The sequence below is a fragment of the Myxine glutinosa genome, chromosome 2 (genome assembly GCF_964187855.1).
Source record: "Myxine glutinosa chromosome 2, kmMyxGlut1.1, whole genome shotgun sequence".
In the NCBI taxonomy this organism is placed as follows: Eukaryota; Metazoa; Chordata; class Myxini; order Myxiniformes; family Myxinidae; genus Myxine; species Myxine glutinosa.
This window is the reverse complement of record NC_136262.1, coordinates 35344560-35365700: the sequence shown is the minus strand read 5'-3', so window position 1 is coordinate 35365700 and position 21141 is coordinate 35344560. Positions and strand designations below refer to the sequence as shown.

Here is a 21141-nt window from a genome sequence, read left to right as displayed (position 1 = left end):
TCACTATTGGATTAATATATTGCTATGAAAATGCCAATAAAACCTGGCTAGCTCACTAATGACATCACAGAGAAGGTAATCTGCCTGGCTTGCCTAGTCTGGCCTACAGGCGGTGCCAGTCAACACTTCACGATTGACTCTTCAACAGCAACTTGTGGTGAGCATTAAAATGCTACCCATAAAGCAAGGCCAAATTTGAAAAAGGGTACAATTCTTAAGCCTTCGTTCGATCATCAAGCATTTGATCTTCTGAATGACTGGCAATGCAATTTTGTAATCATTACCTGTTTTTTTTGAAGAAAGTGATTACATTAAACCCAAATAGGTTTACTGGAAGTTTTAAGTTCATAAACAATTCTCCAACACCCTGAAACTTCTATCATGCACTCTTCCTCTTCCTCTTACATAAAACCTACCACACAGAGAAGCGAAGTGGCACATCAGCCCCAACACCCGGACCTGGCCCTGTGCCACTGGAGATGCAGAACCCAAGGGTGAACCTGTTGTTCAACAAATGGAGGCAGGTTTGGCTCATGGCTTGGGATCGACAGCGGAAGCTACAGGACGAGCTCGATCACCTAACGGAGGTAACATTCTTTACAGTTCCTGAACAAAGTGAGACTTTTGATTGTTTTGAATGTGTTTTTGATGTTTAACCATGAATTAAGTCCCAGTGAGTATATGCGGTTAAGCCTGTGCAAGACAATTTGTCTCACCATTCTGGGAAGGCTTAGGTGTTGTGGATTCACTGACAAGCCGCTTATTTTGAACCTTCTGCTCATTTGATCATCAGGGGTCACTGAGCTCTACTGATGACACAACGAACTCCTCTGACTATGCGTTACCGTTTTGCTGCAGCTCAAGGAGTTCGCCAATTTTGACTTTGATGTGTGGAGAAAGCACTACATGCGCTGGATGAACCACAAGAAATCCCGCGTCATGGATTTCTTCCGGAGGATCGACAAGGATCAGGATGGCAAGATTACGCGACAGGAGTTCATCGAAGGCATCTTGTCATCGAGTGAGTATGATCATCGACAGGGGCCTGGCCATCATTTCAGATCGACTTAACAGGGACATCCGAGAGCTTCGTGTTTTTCGCTGCAACTAATTTTGATGTAAACCATTGGAACACGATTAGTATACTTACTCACTCTTATAAATGAAAGGAATCTGATTGGTGGTGCTGGTTCAACCACCGGAATCAGTCTTATAAGTGAGTCCCTTTGAAAGTCACTGTAACTTCGCTCTTCCCCAACAGAATTCCCAACAAACAGACTGGAGATGAGTGCTGTGGCAGATGAGTTTGACAAGGATGGCGATGGCTGTATGGATTACTACGAGTTTGTGGCAGCGCTGCACCCAAATAAGGATGCTTACCGCCCACTCACTGATGCCGACAAGATTGAGGACGAGGTGAGTTGATTAATTACGAAGGGTGTGGAATGTGGAAAGTCGTTTGGTTGTCAATTCACATTTTAATTTGTTTTTATTGATTTTAATGCAACTTCTCTCCTACATTGCTATTTTAATCATAATTTCCACCTGGACGTGTGGCTACCAGGATATATTGACTGTGGATTCAAACTCCTGGCCGAGTGATGGATTTGAGCAGAATTTTAATAATGTTTGATACAGTTGTGAAATAACCCAGGGTGCTCTTGGCTGACAGTTCGAGTAAATGGAGTAAAATGGACACCTTCAAGACCTTCTACACACATGGTTCATGGAAGATTCAAAAGACCTCATTCTAAAAAAAATAGTTTTCCTATGGTTAAGATCTCCCTCGAGTTATTATTTTTCAGTACCGGTAGTCAATATCACCTCATCCTCTCATATAGGTAAATCTCTTCACCTTTGTGTTCAGAAGTAGAGTTCTATACGTATTGGTCTTTCTCAAGTTCCAAATCTTCGATGATGTCTTTGCTGGACAAGTTGATGATGTTTTACCTTCGGAGGGATCTTAAGGTTAAGGTGAATTTAAGGGTTTTTTTTGTTTGTTTGTTTTTTTTGAATACTGAATCGAGGCTCGTGAAAGAGCTAACATTTATTTCACAAACAAATCAACCAGACAAACAAAATATATGAAAAGAGGGAGCGGAAGACAAGATGGGGAGAGAAGGGGAAGCACACAAACATAACATTTGAGAGCAGGGAGATGTGTGGGAGGGAGAGAGCTTGGGGGGAGGAGGCGTGGGAAGGGGGGGGGGGTGGGAGAAGTATAAAACACAAGGACACCAAGGACTTCCAGGACAGAAGTTGGTATTTCAAAAAAGTGGATTTGGGGTGAAATTAGCAGGGGTAGAAAAGATCAAGGTTTTGGATGGGGGAAGATAAGAGATGGTGGTGAACAGCTGTTTTAAAGACCTGGAGGGAGGAGTGGGATTGAAGAGAGTGAGGGAGTTTGTTCCAGAGGCGGGAGAAAAGAGGAATGAAGGAGTGAAGGTGAGCAGAGAGTCTTGATTTTGGCAGTTTAACCATAACAGGGTTGCAGGCAGATCTTCTGCGACATGTAGGAATATTTGCGGGACAGAGCCCAGAGAGAGCTGGGGGGGCAAGGCCAGAGAGGAGTCGGTAGAAGACGGAAAGACCATCCACCTGCCTGCGGTGAGTGAGTGAAAGGCCCTTGGAGTTAGCTTCATCGCGGGAGATTCCAATGATTCTGAAAACACCATGGGTTCAACATGTTGATCACGATCTAGTGATCAAACACCAAAATTTAGCCAATCTATGTAATGATGAAATTTGATGGTAATAGCACAACTTGTAATGTGAAATTTATGTTTAATTTTACCTTTACAGAATTCGAAGTTTAAGCAATAGCTGAACGACAAAAGGTAACATTGACATAGCGACGGTGCAGAGGGAGTTATCATACAACAATATGGAGAAATATGGAAAGAAAGAAGACACGGACAGGATATGTAGGGACACACAGTAGAAGAGTGGGCTGAGTAGACAAGGAACATTTAAGCAGACAGAAATAGCTGACGAACAGGGTAAATGTGGGAAATCGCTGGTGGACGGCAGAGGAAAGCCACTAGGAATCGAAAAGATAAAGAATGTGAATAGGGGATAACATAGGGTGGTGATGTCTCACCATTTGAAGGGAATGGAAAAAAGAACTCCAGGAGGCTATTCAACATAGTCACGTGAAAAAGTAAGTACACCCCATGCAAAGTTTTGACTTTTTCAACATATTTCAACATACAGCTATTTGATCTTCACTTCAACAATATTGATAGATAAAGGTGATATAATAGAACAAATATCATGAAACATTTACAGTTTGTAGTCCATTGTATAATTTAAATAAACATAAATGCAAATTTAACGTGTGGAAAAAGGAAGTACACCCCTACATTTATCACTACTTCAAATACCTAAAATTAGAATCAGCTGCACCAGCTCAGGTGCAAATGATTAGAACATCGTTAGAGAGGATCTTGGAGGAACCTGTCTTATTTAAACCTCAGATATTTGGTTTGGTTTGCTCTTTGTTGTTGAAGTGTGCGGCGTCACCATGCCTTGATCAAAAGAGCTCTCTGAGGCCTTCAGAAAGAAGGTTAAAGATGCCTACGAGTCTGGGAAGGGATTTAAAAAGATCTCCAAACAATTTGAAATCAATCATTCGACTGTCCGGAAGATCATTTACAAGTGGAGAAGATTCCAAACAACTGCCAACTTGTTCAGGCCAGGCCGCCCCAGCAAGTTCAGCCCGAGAGCAGACCGCAAGATGCTGAAAGAAGTCTCTAAGAACCCCAGAATGTCATCACCGGACCTACAGGTAGCTCTTGCCACTTTTGATGTCAAAGTGCACGAGTCTACCATTAGAAAGAGGCTGCACCAATTTGATCTACATGGGATGTGTGCCAGGAGGAAACCTTTGCTGTCCAGAAAGAACAGCAGGGCAAGACTAAAGTTTGCCAATGAACACCTTGGCAAAGACCAGCACTTCTGGAACAATGTGCTCTGGACAGATGAGTCAAAGATAGAGCTATTTGGCCACAGTACCAGAAGACATGTTTGGCGAAAACCAAAGACAGCATTTGACCACAAGAACCTGATACCAACTGTAAAGCATGGTGGTGGAAATATTATGGTTTGGGGCAGCTTTGCTGCATCAGGGCCTGGGCAGCTCACAATCATAGAATCCACTATTAATTCTTCATTGTTCCAGAGGGTGCTTGAGGATAATGTGAGGCCATCTGTCGGAAAGTTGAAGCTCAACTGAGGGTGGACCTTGCAACATGGCAATGACCCTAAACATACCAGTAAATCCACCAAGGAATGGCTGAAAAGAAAGAAATGGAGGGTTCTGGAATGGCCAAGTCAAAGCCCGGATCTAAATCCCATCGAGATGTTGTGGGGGGATTTGAAACGAGCTGTGCATACAAGAAACTCCTCAAACATTGCACAGCTGAAATAATTCTGCATGGAGGAGTGGGCAAAAATTTCTCCCAGTCGATGTCAGAGACTGTTAGACAGTTATAAGAAACGCCTACTTGAGGTTGTTTCTGCCAAAGGGGGCAATACCACCTATTAGAGCCAAGGGTGTACTTACTTTTTCCACATGCGAAATTTGCATTTATGTTTATTTAAATTATACAATGGACTACAAAATGTAAATGTTTCATGATATTTTCTATATTATATCACCTTTATCTATCAATATTGTTGAAATGAAGATCAAGTAGCTGTATGTTGAAATATGTTGAAAAAGTCAAAACTTTACATGGGGTGTACTTACTTTTTCACGTTACTGTATGTGAAAAGAGGGAACAAAATAATATAGATGAGCAATTAATTTGGAATTCTTAGATTTGAGGAGGGTAACAAGGTATAGATTTCCAGGTGGGCATCTTCCTGTCCTGGAGGCCAGCTTAATTGGATATGTGATTGGCCCAGAAAAGTTAATGGTTGATTGTTCATCAAATGACTTCCAAAGACTGCACCACTGCCAGATGTTGATTGCAGAGGTAAACTGGAGGTCGGGAGAGGGAGAGAGAGAGGGAGACTAAGAGAGAGAATGGAGAGAGAGGGAGAGGGAGAGAGAGGGAGATGAAGAGAGAGAGGGAGATGAGGAAAGATATGGATGGAGAGAGAGAGATGAAGAGAGAGTGGGAGACGAAGAGAGAGAGGGAGATGAGGAAAGATATGGATGGAGAGAGAGAGAGATGAAGAGAGATGAAGAGAGAGTGGGAGACGAAGAGAGAGAGAGAGAGAGAGAGAGAGAGAGAGAGAGAGAGGGAGAGAGAGAGATAGAGATAGAGATAGAGATAGATATATATATGGAGATAGACGAAGAGAGAGAGACGAAGAGAGAGAGAGACGAAGAGAGAGAGAGAGACGAAGAGAGAGAGAGAGAGACGAAGAGAGAGAGAGAGACGAAGAGAGAGAGAGAGAGACGAAGAGAGAGAGAGAGAGAGAGAGACGAAGAGAGAGAGAGACGAAGAGAGAGAGAGAGAGAGAGAGACGAAGAGAGAGAGAGAGACGAAGAGCGAGAGAGAGAGAGAGACGAAGAGCGAGAGAGAGAGAGAGACGAAGAGCGAGAGAGAGACGAAGAGAGAGAGACGAAGAGCGAGAGAGAGAGAGACGAAGAGAGAGAGACGAAGAGCGAGAGAGATGAAAAGAGTGAGATAAGTGGAAATGGAGAGATGGTGTGTGGGGGGAGGTGGGGGGGGGGGGGGGGGACTTGGAAGCATTGAATCATAAATTCCAACGCATTGAGCAGTTTCATATTTTCTCCATCCGGATGATGGCAACACAGAGAGAGAAACTATGGCCTGCCTGTTTTGTAGATTCGTCATAATAAAAATGTTTTATAAGGCTTTTATTTTTTAATCTCAATGATCTTTCCATAGACCGAAAATATAAACAAGCATGGTGAGGTGTGGGAAGGGGGAGTGTTGTCGGCCAAAAGAACAACATTCCATAAACAAATGCTGGATTGGTGAAGCCGAGTTCAATTAGAGTTCTAATTACTTATTTGAGTGTTACGAAGCCTTATAAATAACTTAAATGCTTCTTCTTTTTAACTTATTATTGATCATTCTCTTTACAATAAAAACTTGGACAGCAAATTTCTCACTTGAGAATGTGTCAATAAATCAAGATGGTGATTTATACTTTGCTCAAAATACCTTGTGGCTTATCTGATGACAAGGGAAACAAAACGTGAAATCGAGGGTACAAAGGTGTGGTGAAAATGTTATTTTGGTGAAACATTTCCTTGAATTGATGTGCAGGTTACAAGGCAGGTGTCCAAGTGTCGTTGTCCAAAGCGATTCCAAGTGGAACAGATCGGGGACAACAAGTACCGGGTAAGGCCCGGGGTTCCTCCTGATTTCGGACTGGGTTATATTTTCAAATGTGAACTAATTTGTGTGTTTAATGAAGTTACTTCAGGTAATAAGAGGAACTTGTCTTGTCAAGATCTGTTAACATCTGAGATTTTAACAATTAATATTTGAAGAAGGGCCTCCTATATACTGTATGTGGAAAGATGGGAAATGAAGACTTCATCCAGGTTTTTATTTTTTTTTACATCGGGTTTATATCTCCCTCATCACTCCATCTCCACCACTCATACCAATATGTAATTGTTTTCGTTCTGCTTTATTTATTTTTGCACTAAGAACCCGTCCGTCCCTCACTTCTATGATGTCTCGATGCGCACGCTATACGAGTGTGATATTATATGGCCCTCGGGGTTCCGTCGAGTGAGCATACACATTATGTGGATGCGTACGCAGTTTGTAGATTGTCACACATGAGTACATTTATATGGCTCACCTGGAATCTGGCAATACTTACATTCCTAGATTGCCCATCTCAAGTGCTATTGTCATGGGCGAAGGCTGCCAAGACTAAATTCGCTTTGATTGACAAAATTGTAATGTGATGCCATCCTGTGGGACACCGAATCAGGTTCAGGCAAGATTTTCTCCTTGCGCTTTACAGGTGATTTCTGTGCAACATATATTTACTTTTGGATACCTGTGTTATGCTTATACAGGCGTACAACCCCAGCCAAATTCCCCACGTGACTGTCACCGTATTTACGTCATTATATGATTCAGGAGAGAAACTAAATATCACTGTCTGGTCGGGCATGTAGTGGGTCACATGCTTCAGGTGATGAGTGTTATCTCATTGTTGGTGCATTGTTTTGGCACACCTCCTACCTGGCTATACATAAGTGTCTATAACTATCTGGTGTGCTGGTGAGTGTGCTGTGTGATGAAGAAGAGCAATTTTAAAGGTTTTTTTGTGAAACTCCTTGCACCAAAACTGATCATTCCACATTATTTGTCCAAACTAATGCATCATCTCTAATTACCTAACGTTGGACAAGATATCTTATCGATTTGGCTTCTAAAGTATAAACCTTTCCTGGAATTCGTCTTCCTTGACAAGTTTCTTTTTACCAAAGTTTTCCACAAATCTTGCATAAAAATCTCGACCAAAGTACGTGGGTTAGTCAATGAGTAAAGCGTGAGGATCTTCTTTCTTTCTTCTCAGACTAAAGAGGGTAAGACAAAACTATAGCAGAAGGCACAAGCATCCTGAGCCTGGAGGAGATGAGCAAACGGGTACTTTTGCGGACTCATACACAGAATTAAAAACAAAATGCCTTTAACTGTCTACGGCAAATTATAACAGCATCTGGATGCTCAATTTATTTCCTTAGATGGTATGAAAATCATGGAATTCCAAATAGAAAAGTTTAAAAAGAGCCACAGGTGAAGAGTTTCTGAAAAGGCGTGGTGATGTCGATCGGCCGCAGCAGTCGGTGAAAGGAAGAACAGCTTTTTTTTTCTTTTTTTTTCTTTTTTTTTTTGTATACAATATCGAGGCTCGTGAAAGAGCGAACATTAATCACACAGAAAGACAAACCGACACATAAAACATATAACATAGGGAGCGGTAGACAAGATGGGGAGAGAGGGGGAAGGACACAAACACAACATTTGAGAGCAGGGACCGAGAGACATGGAGACATCGAGAGATCTGAGAGAGGGCGAGGGCTTTGGGGGGGGGGGGGGGCGTGGGAAGGGGGCAGTGGGAGAGGTATAAAACATATGGACACTGCCAGGACTTCCAGGAAAGAAGTTGGAATTTCAAACAAGGTGGATCTGGGGTGAATTAGCGGGGGTAGAAAAGATCAAGGTTTTGGATGGGGGAAGATAAGAGATGGTGGTGAACAGCTGTTTTAAAGACCTGGAGGGAGGAGTGGGATTGAAGGGAGTGAGGGAGTTTGTTCCAGAGGCGGGAGAAAAGAGGAATGAAAGAGTGAAGGTGAGCGGAGAGCCGAGATTTCGGCAGTTTAACCATCAGAGGGTTGCTGGCAGATCTTGTGCGACCTGTAGGAATATTTGGGGGACAGAGCACAGAGAGAGCTGGGGGTGCAAGGCCGGAGAGGAGTCGGTAGAAGACAGAAAGACCACCTACCTGCCTGCGGTGAGTGAGTGAAAGGCCCTCAGAGATAGCTTCATCGCGGGAGATTCCAATAATTCTGAAAGCTTTGGTTTCAACAGCGTGAAGCCGAGCTAGGTGTGAGGCAGGAGCACCGGCCCATAGGGGAGAACAGTATTCCATTGAGCTGCGGATGAAAGCCTTGTATGTGGTGAGGAGCTCAGGTGTGCCGAGGAAGGACTTCGCACGACGGAGGATGCCCAGTCGGCGACTGGCTTTGGAGGCCAGCTTGGAAATGTGGTTTTCCCAAGAAAGATCATGGCAGATAGTGAGACCCAAAATCTTGAGCGACAGAACTTCTTGGAGAGGATTGTTGAGAAAGTAGATGGGAGGGTTGTCCAGTCGATCTTTTCGGAGAGACATAGTAAGAGTGTGAGATTTGTCAGGATTGAAAGACATGTTCCACTTGTTTGACCAGTCTGTGATTTTGTCCAGGTCTTCAGAGAGTGAGGAGGCAGCAGACTGCCGATCTGAGGGAAGAGGAATGGAGCGGCAGAGAGTGGAGTCATCAGCAAAGAGATAGAGAGGATTTTCGAGAGAGTCAGAGAGATCATTGATGAAGACCAGAAAAAGCACGGGGCCCAGAACACTGCCTTGGGGAACTCCAGCCTGAACAGGAAGAGGAGATGAGAGAAACCCATTCAGGGCCACACGTTGACGACGACTAGAGAGGAAGTCCGCCAGCCATGCGTGGAGATTTCCATGGATACCAAAAGAGGAGAGTTTGGTGAGCAGAGCGGGGTGAGCAATCCGCACATTGACCTTCGGTCGAATAAAAGCTTCACGAAGAGTTGCATATTCGCAGCCATCATATGATGGACAATCTTTCCCTCTTCATTTCCAAGACTACGATGACATGAAGAACATGGTGCAGGAGGTCAAACAAGTTTAAAGAAGGATGAGTAATATGGAGAAGACTCGTTTTTATGTACGCGTACACTTGCGATCGGTATTGCGCATGGAAATGAGAAACGCCTTATTAACTCATCTTGTGAACAATGGTATCCGCACATTGACATTTTGGTGAAGAAGCTTAGATTTATGGGATTAAAAGGGTTACTTTGAGATTAAAATTGATTTTTATTTGGTTGATTAAATTTTAAAATTGTTTGATTAAATTAATTGATTAATTGAAATTAATTAGTTAAAAATTAATTGATTAAATTTTAAAATTGATTAAAATTTGATTAAAAGGGCTTTGTTGTTGTTGTTGTTGTTACGTGCAGATGAAGGGTACAAATTTGTTATATGGCAGGAAGATGTCTATGACCGTGGCCTCAAGCACTAACCCAATTCTCCTCTCTCCTTTTCAATTGCCTTGTCCATGCTTGCGGACGTAACACCTAAAGTTTTTCCTGGGAAATCAGGTACCAGATGCCTACCTACCTCACCCTCACCTTCGGTCGAATAAAGGCTTTTCATTCTTAACAAATACCTTGTTTTGAACACCTGCCATCACCATGATGTGTTGAGCTGTTTGTGCATCACACTACATTAATCATGATGTATTGTTTTTAGTATCACACTTTTTGAAAAAAAACTCTGTCTGTCTGTCCGTCCGTCATGCGTCATCTCTACAGTTGAGCAGAAATTCACCACATTTGGTAGTTATGATCACCATATGGCACGAAGGTGCAAGAGCAGTATCATTTGAACCATGGTGGGGTTAAAAGGTCAAATACCGAAAAATGCAATTACCGGAACATTTTAAAAACATTTTACAATGAAACATTGGATATGCAATCAACATTGGGAGATGCATGGAATATATGACGTCTTTTTTGGATTTGACCCCCGGTGCATGCCCCAAGGGGGTTGGGACTTGGGATCGCAGGGGTCAAACGGGAAAAAAATTTTAACTTAAAATTTGATATTGAGTCATTCCTGGTGGAACTTTTTGCCATTTTTCAACTTTACTTTAGGTGTGAAGCATGGGGATTTGCAACGGCATGCCATTGATTTCGCTCCAGTTATTATCATTATCCCCACCCTTTTTTAAAACAAATTGGGAGGATATTGTAATCGGCTCCTGTCTGTGTGTCCGTCCGTCCCTCACGCTATCTCCTTCCAAACGGTTGTGCATTCACCAAACTTGGTAGTTATGATCACCACATGGCACAAAGGTGCAGGAGCAGTATCATTTTGGCTCCTCCTCCTGAGGTGGGGTCAAAAGGTCATATACCAAAAAAATGCAATTACGGGCACATTTTTAAATGAAACTTTATGTATGCAATCAACACTGGGGTGCATGAAACATGTAACGAGTTTTTGGATTTGACCTCTGGTTTATGCCATAGTTGGTGGAGACTTACGGTCACAGGGGTCAAAACAGAAAATAAAAAATTAAACTCAAGATGTGATATTGGAACATTGCCAATGGAACCTTTTGCCATCTTTCAACCTTACGTTAGGTGGGAAGTGTGGGGATTTGAGATGCCGTGCCATAAACTTCACTCGAGTTATTATTATTATAATTATTAAGGGATTTTTGGGTGGCATTGTCTATAGGGTGATCCATAATTAAGTCCCCTTTTAAATATAGAAATATCATGATGTTAATATAAATAAAACACCAAAATATTTTCCCCCCGAGACACCATTTGTTGCATTTTTAATTCATGAACATCAAATTTCAACATCAGTTCCTGCGTCCTCAGAATATTTTTTCAATTGTTCGACAACATTTTCAACCGAATTCTCCAATGAACGTCAACGTCAATTTTGTGGTTGCGGCAATCTTCCACCGGTGACCTCGCTGTGGTATGTCTTCCTGAGCTACTTACATCCTTGACCGAACCAGCTTTTTTGGTGGCAGTCTTTCATCGCTTTTGGATCCAAAGTGGCATATCTTACTATTTCTTGGTGCCACCATCTTTGATTTCCAAACCTCATACCATACAGCCATTCATGCTCTTTCTCTTTTAAAATATATATTTTTAGTGTTGTATTTAAAATAGGGACTTGATCATGGATCACCCTGTATACTGGCAATACATATGCTTTACGAGACCAGGCGAATGTGGGGACCAGACAAATTTAGACAAAATACCAGTAGTTCACCTAAGATTTATAAGGCAAACAATTTTCTGAAGACACCTTATATACACCTCGACCCCTATACAGTTTGGGGATTCACAGCAGCTGCGCTTGGTACGAATCCTGCGCAGCACGGTGATGGTGCGCGTAGGTGGAGGCTGGATGGCCCTCGACGAATTCCTCGTAAAGAATGACCCGTGTCGAGGTAAGTGTGTTATTTAGAGCTTCGCCATTCGGTCCAGTTGATTTATGATGTCCGAGTGTGATGGGTTGTGATCATGTAATCATTTTAGTGGTGGCTTCCAGACGTGTTTGTTTATGATTTTGTTTTGGTCGAATCGCTTTCTTCACAACCGTACCATTGTTTTTATTTTATTTTTACTTGGCTTTATCTCCATCACTACCTGCATCATACCCCTTTCACCATTTATAACTGGGATTAATTTATTGCACCATTATTCCAGATCTAGAACCCTTATCCTTCCACTTTTTCTCTTCATTTTACCCTCTTTTTTTTTTTTACCTTAACAAACCACCATCTTTCCCTCTGTCACCCCCTTGCTGTTTGTCTTCCTCTTCCTCTCCCCTTCCAGTCCATCACTACGGGGTCAAACTCATCAACTGGGACAATAGCCCCACAAAAACTGGTCAAGTTTTAATAGGTTAGCACTTACCTGCCTCTACTTTTTTGTTGCGCACACTGTGCTTGCTGCTTCTGAAGGCCCATTGCTTGAGAACGACCAGAAGAGCAGATGATGGAAAGGTCGCATGATCATCTTTACAGGGATATTTAATTTCTATAATAATAATAACTGATTTGGAGCCATAAATTGTGTATGACTGCAGCTTTATAAAGGGGGCATTTATTGATGAAATTAAAATTGAAAACAAGGAGAATAAGGATGATATAGAGAAAGGGGGGTCGGAGGAGTTGGGTGGGAAGAGAAAGGAGGTTGGGGGAGATAAGGATAAAACGAAGGGAAGCAGACAGTAAGTATGCAGCACATCGGAGTTCATGGAGGTGTTGCTAATTCCACCATATTTACCTATGTAATGAGTAGATGGGCCCTTAATGGATTGTGTTTTAACTTTTTTATTTAATTATTAATATGCTGGTAGAAAATATTTTGCAAATATTTTGGAGAATTCCTTAATGGCTGCAAAGCCACTTTTAATTGGTTTTCTTTGAAAGGGATACATAACCCAAAGCTGCATGAAGCCAGTTACCGATGGAGAGACAGCTTCATGTTTGCCGACTCCATTTTGAGTGCATGTGCCTCGTTTTCATAATTCATTTGACAGTTGTTTCATCTGAGCTTTTGGGGCAGACGGAAAGTCAACCGAGACTTGGGGATGGCAACATGCATGATCCTCTTGGTCTGAAAACTGCGGGCATAATGATCTTTCAGACAAAGGATTTGGTCATAAACTTCCTGGTTACCAAAAATCCTTCACATTTTCTCATCTCAGACGCGTATGAATCGGCGTTAACGAATGCAACCATAAGCTCCATCATCAATAACTATTCTGTGCATCCGGGTTTCAAAAACCACTAGGCGAAGACCTTAAGGAATGGTGGAATATGCAATATAGGCCCATCCAATAAAATCGGCATCTTTTGACAGCCACCACCGTGTTGGTTCCTGTTGGTCTTTCGTTAAGGTCTTTGCCACAACTTTTTGTGATCACATGGACTGTGTGTCACCTTCGACTGAGTGATGGTGACACATAAATTCTGTCTATGTGCCACCATTTGGTCTACTTTGACCAAATGCACAACATTTTCTTTTTCATGAAGTATTCCCATGATGTTGGCCTGATCCAAAACTACTAATGCTCCAAATTTTGCAAAGTCTGACTGCATCGGACCTCAACCAATAGCAATGGTAGAATGCCAGGAGTTACATTGCTTTTCCAAACTGGGTATAAAGCAATCCAGCTTCCTTTATGGCAAATCCTCTCTATTTGCTACAAGTGATTGAACTCAAATGCCACAGAAACTTTGTCCATGTCATTGGATTGTCTCCTGGCAGTCATAGCAATGTAGTTATTACTGAGCTTCTCATTGTCACTGCCTCTTATTGCCTCTCAACATGCTTTTTAAAATGAGCAGAGCTCTTCACACAGTGCTTTTCGGAAGTTTCGTTCCTTTTCTTTCTCTTCTTTCATTCTCTCTTGAACTGGAGCCGCAGCCAGCCACAGCTGTTTTGTTTGCTGCCACCGCTTCATCCCACTGAATACCATGAAGGCTTGCCCGAATGGCCACGCTCTCCTCTTAGCCACGTTATAAGCCTGTTATTCCGGCACCGCCATTACTCAATACACCTCGTGTACATGCCGTTGTACACCTCACAGACACGCTCGTCGCATCTCACAGCATGTTAATTCTCGCAATTTCTCTACCTGCAGCCAGGGGCAGGACAAACCTGGAGCTTCGAGAGAAATTCATCCTTGGTGAGGGGATGAGTCAGTCTATGGCGCCGTTTAAGTCTAAAGGGCGGCGCTCCCGGCCCAACTCGCGGCCCACCTCGCCGACGCGCACCGCCACCAGTCCGAGCTACAGCAGCTATGCCACGGCCATTGCCACGACTGCTACCGTCACCTCTCCTGGAAACAACAACAACTCTGTCACCACAGCCTCTGCACCCAGCTCACCTGCCGTCACCAATGGCAACAAGGTTTGCTTGCACAATGCTTGTGATATGACCGTCTTCGTTTCTTCCTTAGTCTTTCTTATCCATCCGTACTGCAGACTTTGATCAATCTATAAGTTATGTCATTCGGAATCTATCCATGCCACATCCAAAACACTAGTAGACCCCATTTTAAGACCCCACACCCCCATACATTATCTTTTTGTGAAACCTCTTCCCCTCTTTTCCCCTCATGTCTCTTACCTATCCTTCCTCCTCTTCCTTTTCTCTATGTTACCCAATATAGACCTCCCTCTTCACATAAACTCCACCACTACTTGTGCACAATTAATAAATGGCTCTTTGTGACATGTTCTAACAGATTGAACCACCTTTAGAGGCCATTTTTCCCTGCAGAGCAGGGGTTGGCCTTTTTCGGGCACCATGGTCCCCTTTTTGAAGCAATGTTTTATGGCCGGATGCTCTTCCTGCCGCCAACCCTGTTCTTTGCCTCTTGCGACACACAGGGAATTACCAGTGAACTGGTACTCAATTTGCCGACCTCGGAAGGATGATAGGCTGAGTCAACCCCCATGGTGTTAATTCAGCGATCGACCGGGATTCGAACCCAGGATCCTAGGATCCCAAGCCGGCACCCTAACCGCTAAGCTGGCACCCTAACCGCTAAGCCGGCACCCTAACCGCTAAGCCAGCACCCTAACCGCTAAGCCAGCACCCAAACCGCTAAGCCAGCACCCAAACCGCTAAGCCAGCACCCAAACCGCTAAGCCAGCACCCAAACCGCTAAGCCAGCACCCAAACCGCTAAGCCAGCACCCAAACCGCTAAGCCAGCACCCTAACCGCTAAGCCGGCACCCAAACCGCTAAGCCGGCACCCAAACCGCTAAGCCGGCACCATAACCGTTAAGCCGACACCCTAACCGCTAAGCCGACACCCAAACCGCTAAGCCGGCACCCGAACCGCGAAGCCGGCACCCTAACCGCTAAGCCGGCACCCAAACCGCTAAGCCGGCACCCTAACTGCTAAGCCGGCACCATAACCGTTAAGCCGACACCCTAACCGCTAAGCCGACACCCTAACCGCTAAGCCGGCACCCGAACCGCGAAGCCGGCACCCTAACCGCTAAGCCGGCACCCTAACCGCTAAGCCGGCACCCTAACCGCTAAGCCGGCACCCGAACCGCTAAGCCGGCACCCGAACCGCTAAGCCGGCACCCGAACCGCTAAGCCGGCACCCGAACCGCTAAGCCGGCACCCGAACCGCTAAGCCGGCACCCGAACCGCTAAGCCGGCACCCGAACCGCTAAGCCGGCACCCGAACCGCTAAGCCGGCACCCGAACCGCTAAGCCGGCACCCGAACCGCTAAGCCGGCACCCGAACCGCTAAGCCGGCACCCGAACCGCTAAGCCGGCACCCGAACCGCTAAGCCGGCACCCGAACCGCTAAGCCGGCACCCGAACCGCTAAGCCGGCACCCGAACCGCTAAGCCGGCACCCGAACCGCTAAGCCGGCACCCGAACCGCTAAGCCGGCACCCGAACCGCTAAGCCGGCACCCGAACCGCTAAGCCGGCACCCTAACCGCTAAGCCGGCACCCTAACCGCTAAGCCGGCACCCTAACCGCTAAGCCGGCACCCTAACCGCTAAGCCGGCACCCTAACCGCTAAGCCGGCACCCTAACCGCTAAGCCGGCACCCGAACCGCTAAGCCGGCACCCGAACCGCTAAGCCGGCACCCGAACCGCTAGGCCGGCACCAGAACCGCTAAGCCCGCACCCGAACCGCTAAGCCGGCACCCTAACCGCTAAGCCGGCACCCTAACCGCTAAGCCGGCACCTTAACCGCTAAGCCGGCACCTGAACCGCTAAGCCGGCACCCGAACCGCTAAGCCGGCACCCTAACCGCTAAGCCAACATCAGGCTCATGTTCTATGATTGGAAATGACGATTGCCGTGACTATTCCCATCCACATAGTTTCTCATTCTTCCCCTCGCCCACTATTCCTCCAAGTGTTCCTCTGTTGTGTCCCTCCACCCCACTGTTGGTGTGTTTCCCCACTTTCCATTGTGTTCCTCGTGTTCTGTTCCATTCTGAGTTTCTCTCTCTTCCATGAACCTTGACTTTGCATATAAAATATTTTTTTAAATGGTTAAATCCATTGATCTTTGGATTATTGCATAGCGACTGATGATAATTCCATCACGTTGACCATCCTATTGCAGAGCACTCCAGTCCATGCGAGCAAGCTGAAACAACCAGGCTTCATCACAGGTATGGTGCATCCCATTACTCCCATTGTATCGACATGCATAGGTACTCATAGGAGTGGTTACAACACAACAACATGCATTTTAAGGCCATTTTCCCTGCGAGAGCGGGGGTTAGCCTTGCGGTCCCCATGACAATCTTCTCCATTTTGCCCTATTTTCTGCATCTCTCCTTGTTAACCCCCTTGCCCGCATTTCTTCTTCCACCATCTTTAGCCAAGTCTTTCTCGGTCTTCCCCATCCTCTACTTCCTTCTACATTCATTTCCATCACTGTTCTCAACCAGTCACTTTCATCCTTCCTCAACACATGACCAAACCATCTCAACCTGTTCCTCTGCACAGCATCAATCACAGGCTCTATTCCCATCATCTTTCGCAATTCATCATTTGTCTTCCTCGCTCTCTCAACGATACTCCGCACATCCACCGAACCATTCGCATTTCCACCCTTTCCAGCCTTCGTTGCTGCTCTACGTTCATTACCAATGTCTCGCTCCCATAAATCATAACACTTCTCACACATGCAGCATACACCTTTCCCTTCAGCATCAACGACACTCCCCTCCTCATCAGCACGCCACTCAGTTCCCGAAACTTCTTCCATGCACATCTCACTCCAGCAACCGTTGCCGAGTCTGATCCACCTTCTCCATTCAGCATGTCTCCGAGGTAGCAAAATGTTTTCACACCTTCCAGCTTCACGCCGTCTCCAAGATCCAACTCAACATTTCCTCCATCTGCAGCTCCCTCTGTGCACGCCTTACATTTGAATGTAGCTGCCACACTGGTTAATGACCCTCTCAGACCGCTACATTTTTGATGAACCCACTCAGCGCACATTGTACATTGAATGGAGTTCACTCTGACACCCTTCCTGCACACAGCACAGGGCCACTTCCCAGTTCTTTCCACCTCACCACATGCTTTACCACTTGCCATCACCTTCGTCTTTCCTATATTCACCTTCAGACCTTTTGTCTCCATACATTCCTTCCACTTGTTCATCTTTTCCTTCAGTCCATCCATACTTTCCGCAATCAACACCAGATCATCTGCATACAACTCCCACGGTAAACCCTCCTTTACGTTCTGAGCCAGCACCTCCATCACAGCTACAAATAGTAGTGGACTTCGTACCGACCCCTGATGCACTCCCACCTTCACCTCAAACTCACCACTGTTCCCGTCCTTCGTCCTTACAGCTGTGCGCGCTCTTTTGTACATTGCCATCATGACTCTGATCAACCATTCCTCCACTCCTAACTTCCTCAATGCCCATATCAATACTTCGCGTGGAACCCTATCGAATGCTTTCTCCAGATCAACAAACCCAAGAAACAACTTCTTCCTCTTCTCCATGTACTTCTCCTGCAACTGCCTCACAATAAAGAGCGCGTCTGTCGTTCCTCTTCCTGGCATAAATCCAAACTGCATTTCGTCGATCTTCACCTTCTTCCTTATCCTCCTCTCCACCACCCTTTCCAATACCTTCATTCCATGCTCCCATAACTTTATCGCTCGTTACGAGCCACACTCCAGAGGGTCACCTTTCCCCTTGTATAGAGGGACGAGGGTACTCAGTTCCCAATACACTGGAATGCGGCCTTCTTTCACCACCAGATTACAGATCTCTGTCATTCTCTTCACACCCCAACTTCCTGCTGCCTTCAACATATCTCCCACAACTCCCGTCAGCCCTCCCGCTTTCCGACTCTTCATTGCTTTTATCGCTTCCTCAACTTCCTTCTCAGTTATCTTCTCTGCCGGTTCTAAAACTGGGTTACTCTCTATGTTGCCATCCCAATCATTCTCTGTATTCAACAGCATTTCCATATATCTTTTCCATCTTCCTTTAATTCCATCTGGGTCCACAACGATTTGTCCCACTTCATCCTTCAAGCAGCTCACCCCCATCACATCACACCTCTCTTTCGCTGTCTGCTTTGCAATCCTGAATACCGCTCTCTGACCCTCTTCCGAATCCAAGCGTTCTCCGAACATTTTCCTACATGCCTCCTGCGCCATTGCTACCTCTTTTCCATTGCTACCTCTTTGCCTTTGCTACTCATAGGAGTGGTTGAGAGACATAAACGTGTGCGCCGTCCCTCAAACGGATTTTAAACATGGCGTCCCATACGCCGACATTAGTTGGTGGACGTTAAAGATCACATGGTGTCCTTCACGAAGAGGAGGCGAGCTATTGCCAACACCCTGAACAAATTCCAACTTCCTGCTCTAACCTACAGGGTACACACTGCATCAGTGGAACAGCTTCAGAACAGGTTCAGAACAGAACAGAACAGCTTCAAGCAGCTCACCCCCAGCATCCTTTTCAGACTCAATTTGAATTCCTTTCAGTGGCAAATGGCAATTGCATCTCATTTGCTTTGTAATATCCGTTAGAATATTGTGCACATAAAGTATTTTCCAAATTGCAGACTCAGATGATTATTTTTTCCTGTCCACTCGAATACCTACAGAATCTCTCAAGAAGAGCAGTCGACCGCCAAGCCGAGCTGGAAGTCAGGCCGGGAGCCGACCCGGAAGTCACGCGAGCAGTCGGCGCGGCAGCGATGCATCGGACATGGACGTGTCAGACATGTTGTCACACTACTCTGAGACAACGGAGACGAGCGTCGACACGCGTTCCGTCGGTCGACTCACTACACGCTCAAACGCAAGGGCTCCGGGAAAACCGTCCAAGATCCCAACGCCTTCCAAGGCCTCAAAAAACAACAGCACACCAATTCGTGGAAACCTCAAGAGATAATGGCGAGGCCAACGGTACAAAAATGCTCCCTTAGCAGTGGCCATTTTGAATTCTGCCAAAAGTGCCGCTCGTCCTGAATGATGGCGAAACGCGTTTGCATATAAATGCCGCCCGAGCCGTGAGGTGAAAATGGCGGCAAGCCTTGAAGGATTTGTTCTTATTGATATTTTGCTGAGGTAACTGTTTAATGCGTTTTTATCATTTTTGGTTCTTATTTAATACGTAGTCCTAACTGCTGGGGTAGCAAGTCACTCACGACAACCCACACAACCGTCGGTCCATACTTCTGCATACTACCACTTCCGTAACTTTACGAAGCTCCTGTGCATGAGTGTCGTAATAACCTTTACAGGCATCCGTCGGGTGCCCCGCATAAAGACCCCGTTATTGAAAATGGATGTGAATAATAAAAAGAATCAAGAGGCAAAAGGTATTGCTGTGCAATTGTAGCGGCTTATTTGTTTACTCGTCCAAGGCCCCGCAAGGCCGTAATCTGCAGCATGAGGCCTTCACTAAGGATCAGAGTAGTGACAACACGACTCCATATTTGAAAAAGGTCGACGGTGCAACAACTACCATGATCTGGGTCCTCCATATATATAGCTTCGTGCAATTCCTCGATTCCCATCCGAGGCGTTTGCTATCGTTTATTTCTTTTTGCATATTTTATTGCACCAACTGACTCGGAGAGGATTTACGAAATGATCATTTAAAGGTTAAGCTCATATTTTGAAGTTCAACGATGCAATGTGACTTGATGGATCTTGAGCAGTGGCGACACTAGCAATGTTGTAGTGTAGTGAGTGCTGAGCCGAGTCCGTGATTCCGTTCCAGGTTTTGGAGGTGTGGGGTGAAGCTGTAACTCCCATTCTTCATGCTGGTCCTCCACACTTCCTCTCCCCTCTCCCCCACCTATGGATGGAGTTATATTTGACCTGAACCTGACATAAATCCCCCAAGCGAAATTGCTGCAACTGCAACTTATTACAGCTGTGGCCAGTGTGGATTGCTTCTCAAAAATGACGTCACATTAAAAAAGAACGACGCATTTCCTGTGCTTTCCATTGGTGTTTCATTGCTGTCCTTATTTAAATTCCGATGTAAAAACCTCTTGTGTATCTTCGGAAGTTGAGAAGGGGTGTCATGTCGTCTATGCTGAGTTGTATTGCTTGAGTGACAAGTTTGGTAACAATTCCCCTATTTTTAATTGTAATTAAGTATTGCCATACAGTAAACTGACTTTGCTACCGAGGCACTTCCTGTCAGTTTGTTTGCTTTCTAAAGCTCACGAGCAGGAGTACCCAGCGTTGCCGGGGGGGGGGGGGGGTGGAGGGAGGAAGCAGGAGAGGGAGGGGGAGGAAGCAGGAGAGGGAGGGGTGAGGGAGGGAGTGGCAGGGTGAGGGGAGAGGGACGGGAGAGATATACTACATATACATGTCTTGGGAGGTGGGATGGCTTTGACAGGCCCCTCCGTTTTGGGGGAGGGTGGGAAGGGAAGGAGGAAAAAATTTCCCATGCAAAGAGTGCTTCATAACCTCAGTGTTGCACAGGTTAAAAAACAAGTACAAAAAGTTTTAATTAAAACAAAAGCCGCATCGATGTTACACAATGCCTAGATGCAGCTGTGCCTATAACGTCGATGTTATAGGCACAGGACATTCCTATTGATTCGATTACTTGATGTTATTTTTGTGCAAAGTGAAAATATATCTCGGCATTTTCCCGTCTGTTATTTCAGGCGGTGTATGACTGACCATGCCGCGATTTAAAAAAATATATATCTTGGCAATTTCCCGTGTGTGGCGACACGTGAACGAAGCTATGCTCCTCTCTCCACATTATTGTGACGACGTATAAATTAAATATTTCATCGTGACGATTGTCATCAAATGGACGAATTTTTAATATATCTCGGCATTTTCCCGTCTGTTATTT

At 45.2% G+C, this 21141-nt stretch overlaps 1 protein-coding gene across 1 annotated transcript in view; it reads left to right on the top strand.

Annotated features, from left to right (window-relative positions):
• DST (dystonin) overlaps positions 1–19639 on the top strand; it is a 390037-nt gene extending 370398 nt beyond the window's left edge. The window contains exons 93-101 of the mRNA XM_078772579.1: positions 424–587; positions 859–1021; positions 1262–1416; positions 6249–6323; positions 9828–9845; positions 11602–11719; positions 13924–14192; positions 16390–16438; positions 18917–19639. Of these exons, the coding sequence (XP_078628705.1) occupies positions 424–587; positions 859–1021; positions 1262–1416; positions 6249–6323; positions 9828–9845; positions 11602–11719; positions 13924–14192; positions 16390–16438; positions 18917–19206 (1301 nt within the window). The 3' untranslated portion in view covers positions 19207–19639. The remainder of the gene's footprint in view (positions 1–423; positions 588–858; positions 1022–1261; positions 1417–6248; positions 6324–9827; positions 9846–11601; positions 11720–13923; positions 14193–16389; positions 16439–18916) is intronic.
• Positions 19640–21141: the final 1502 nt, after the last annotated feature.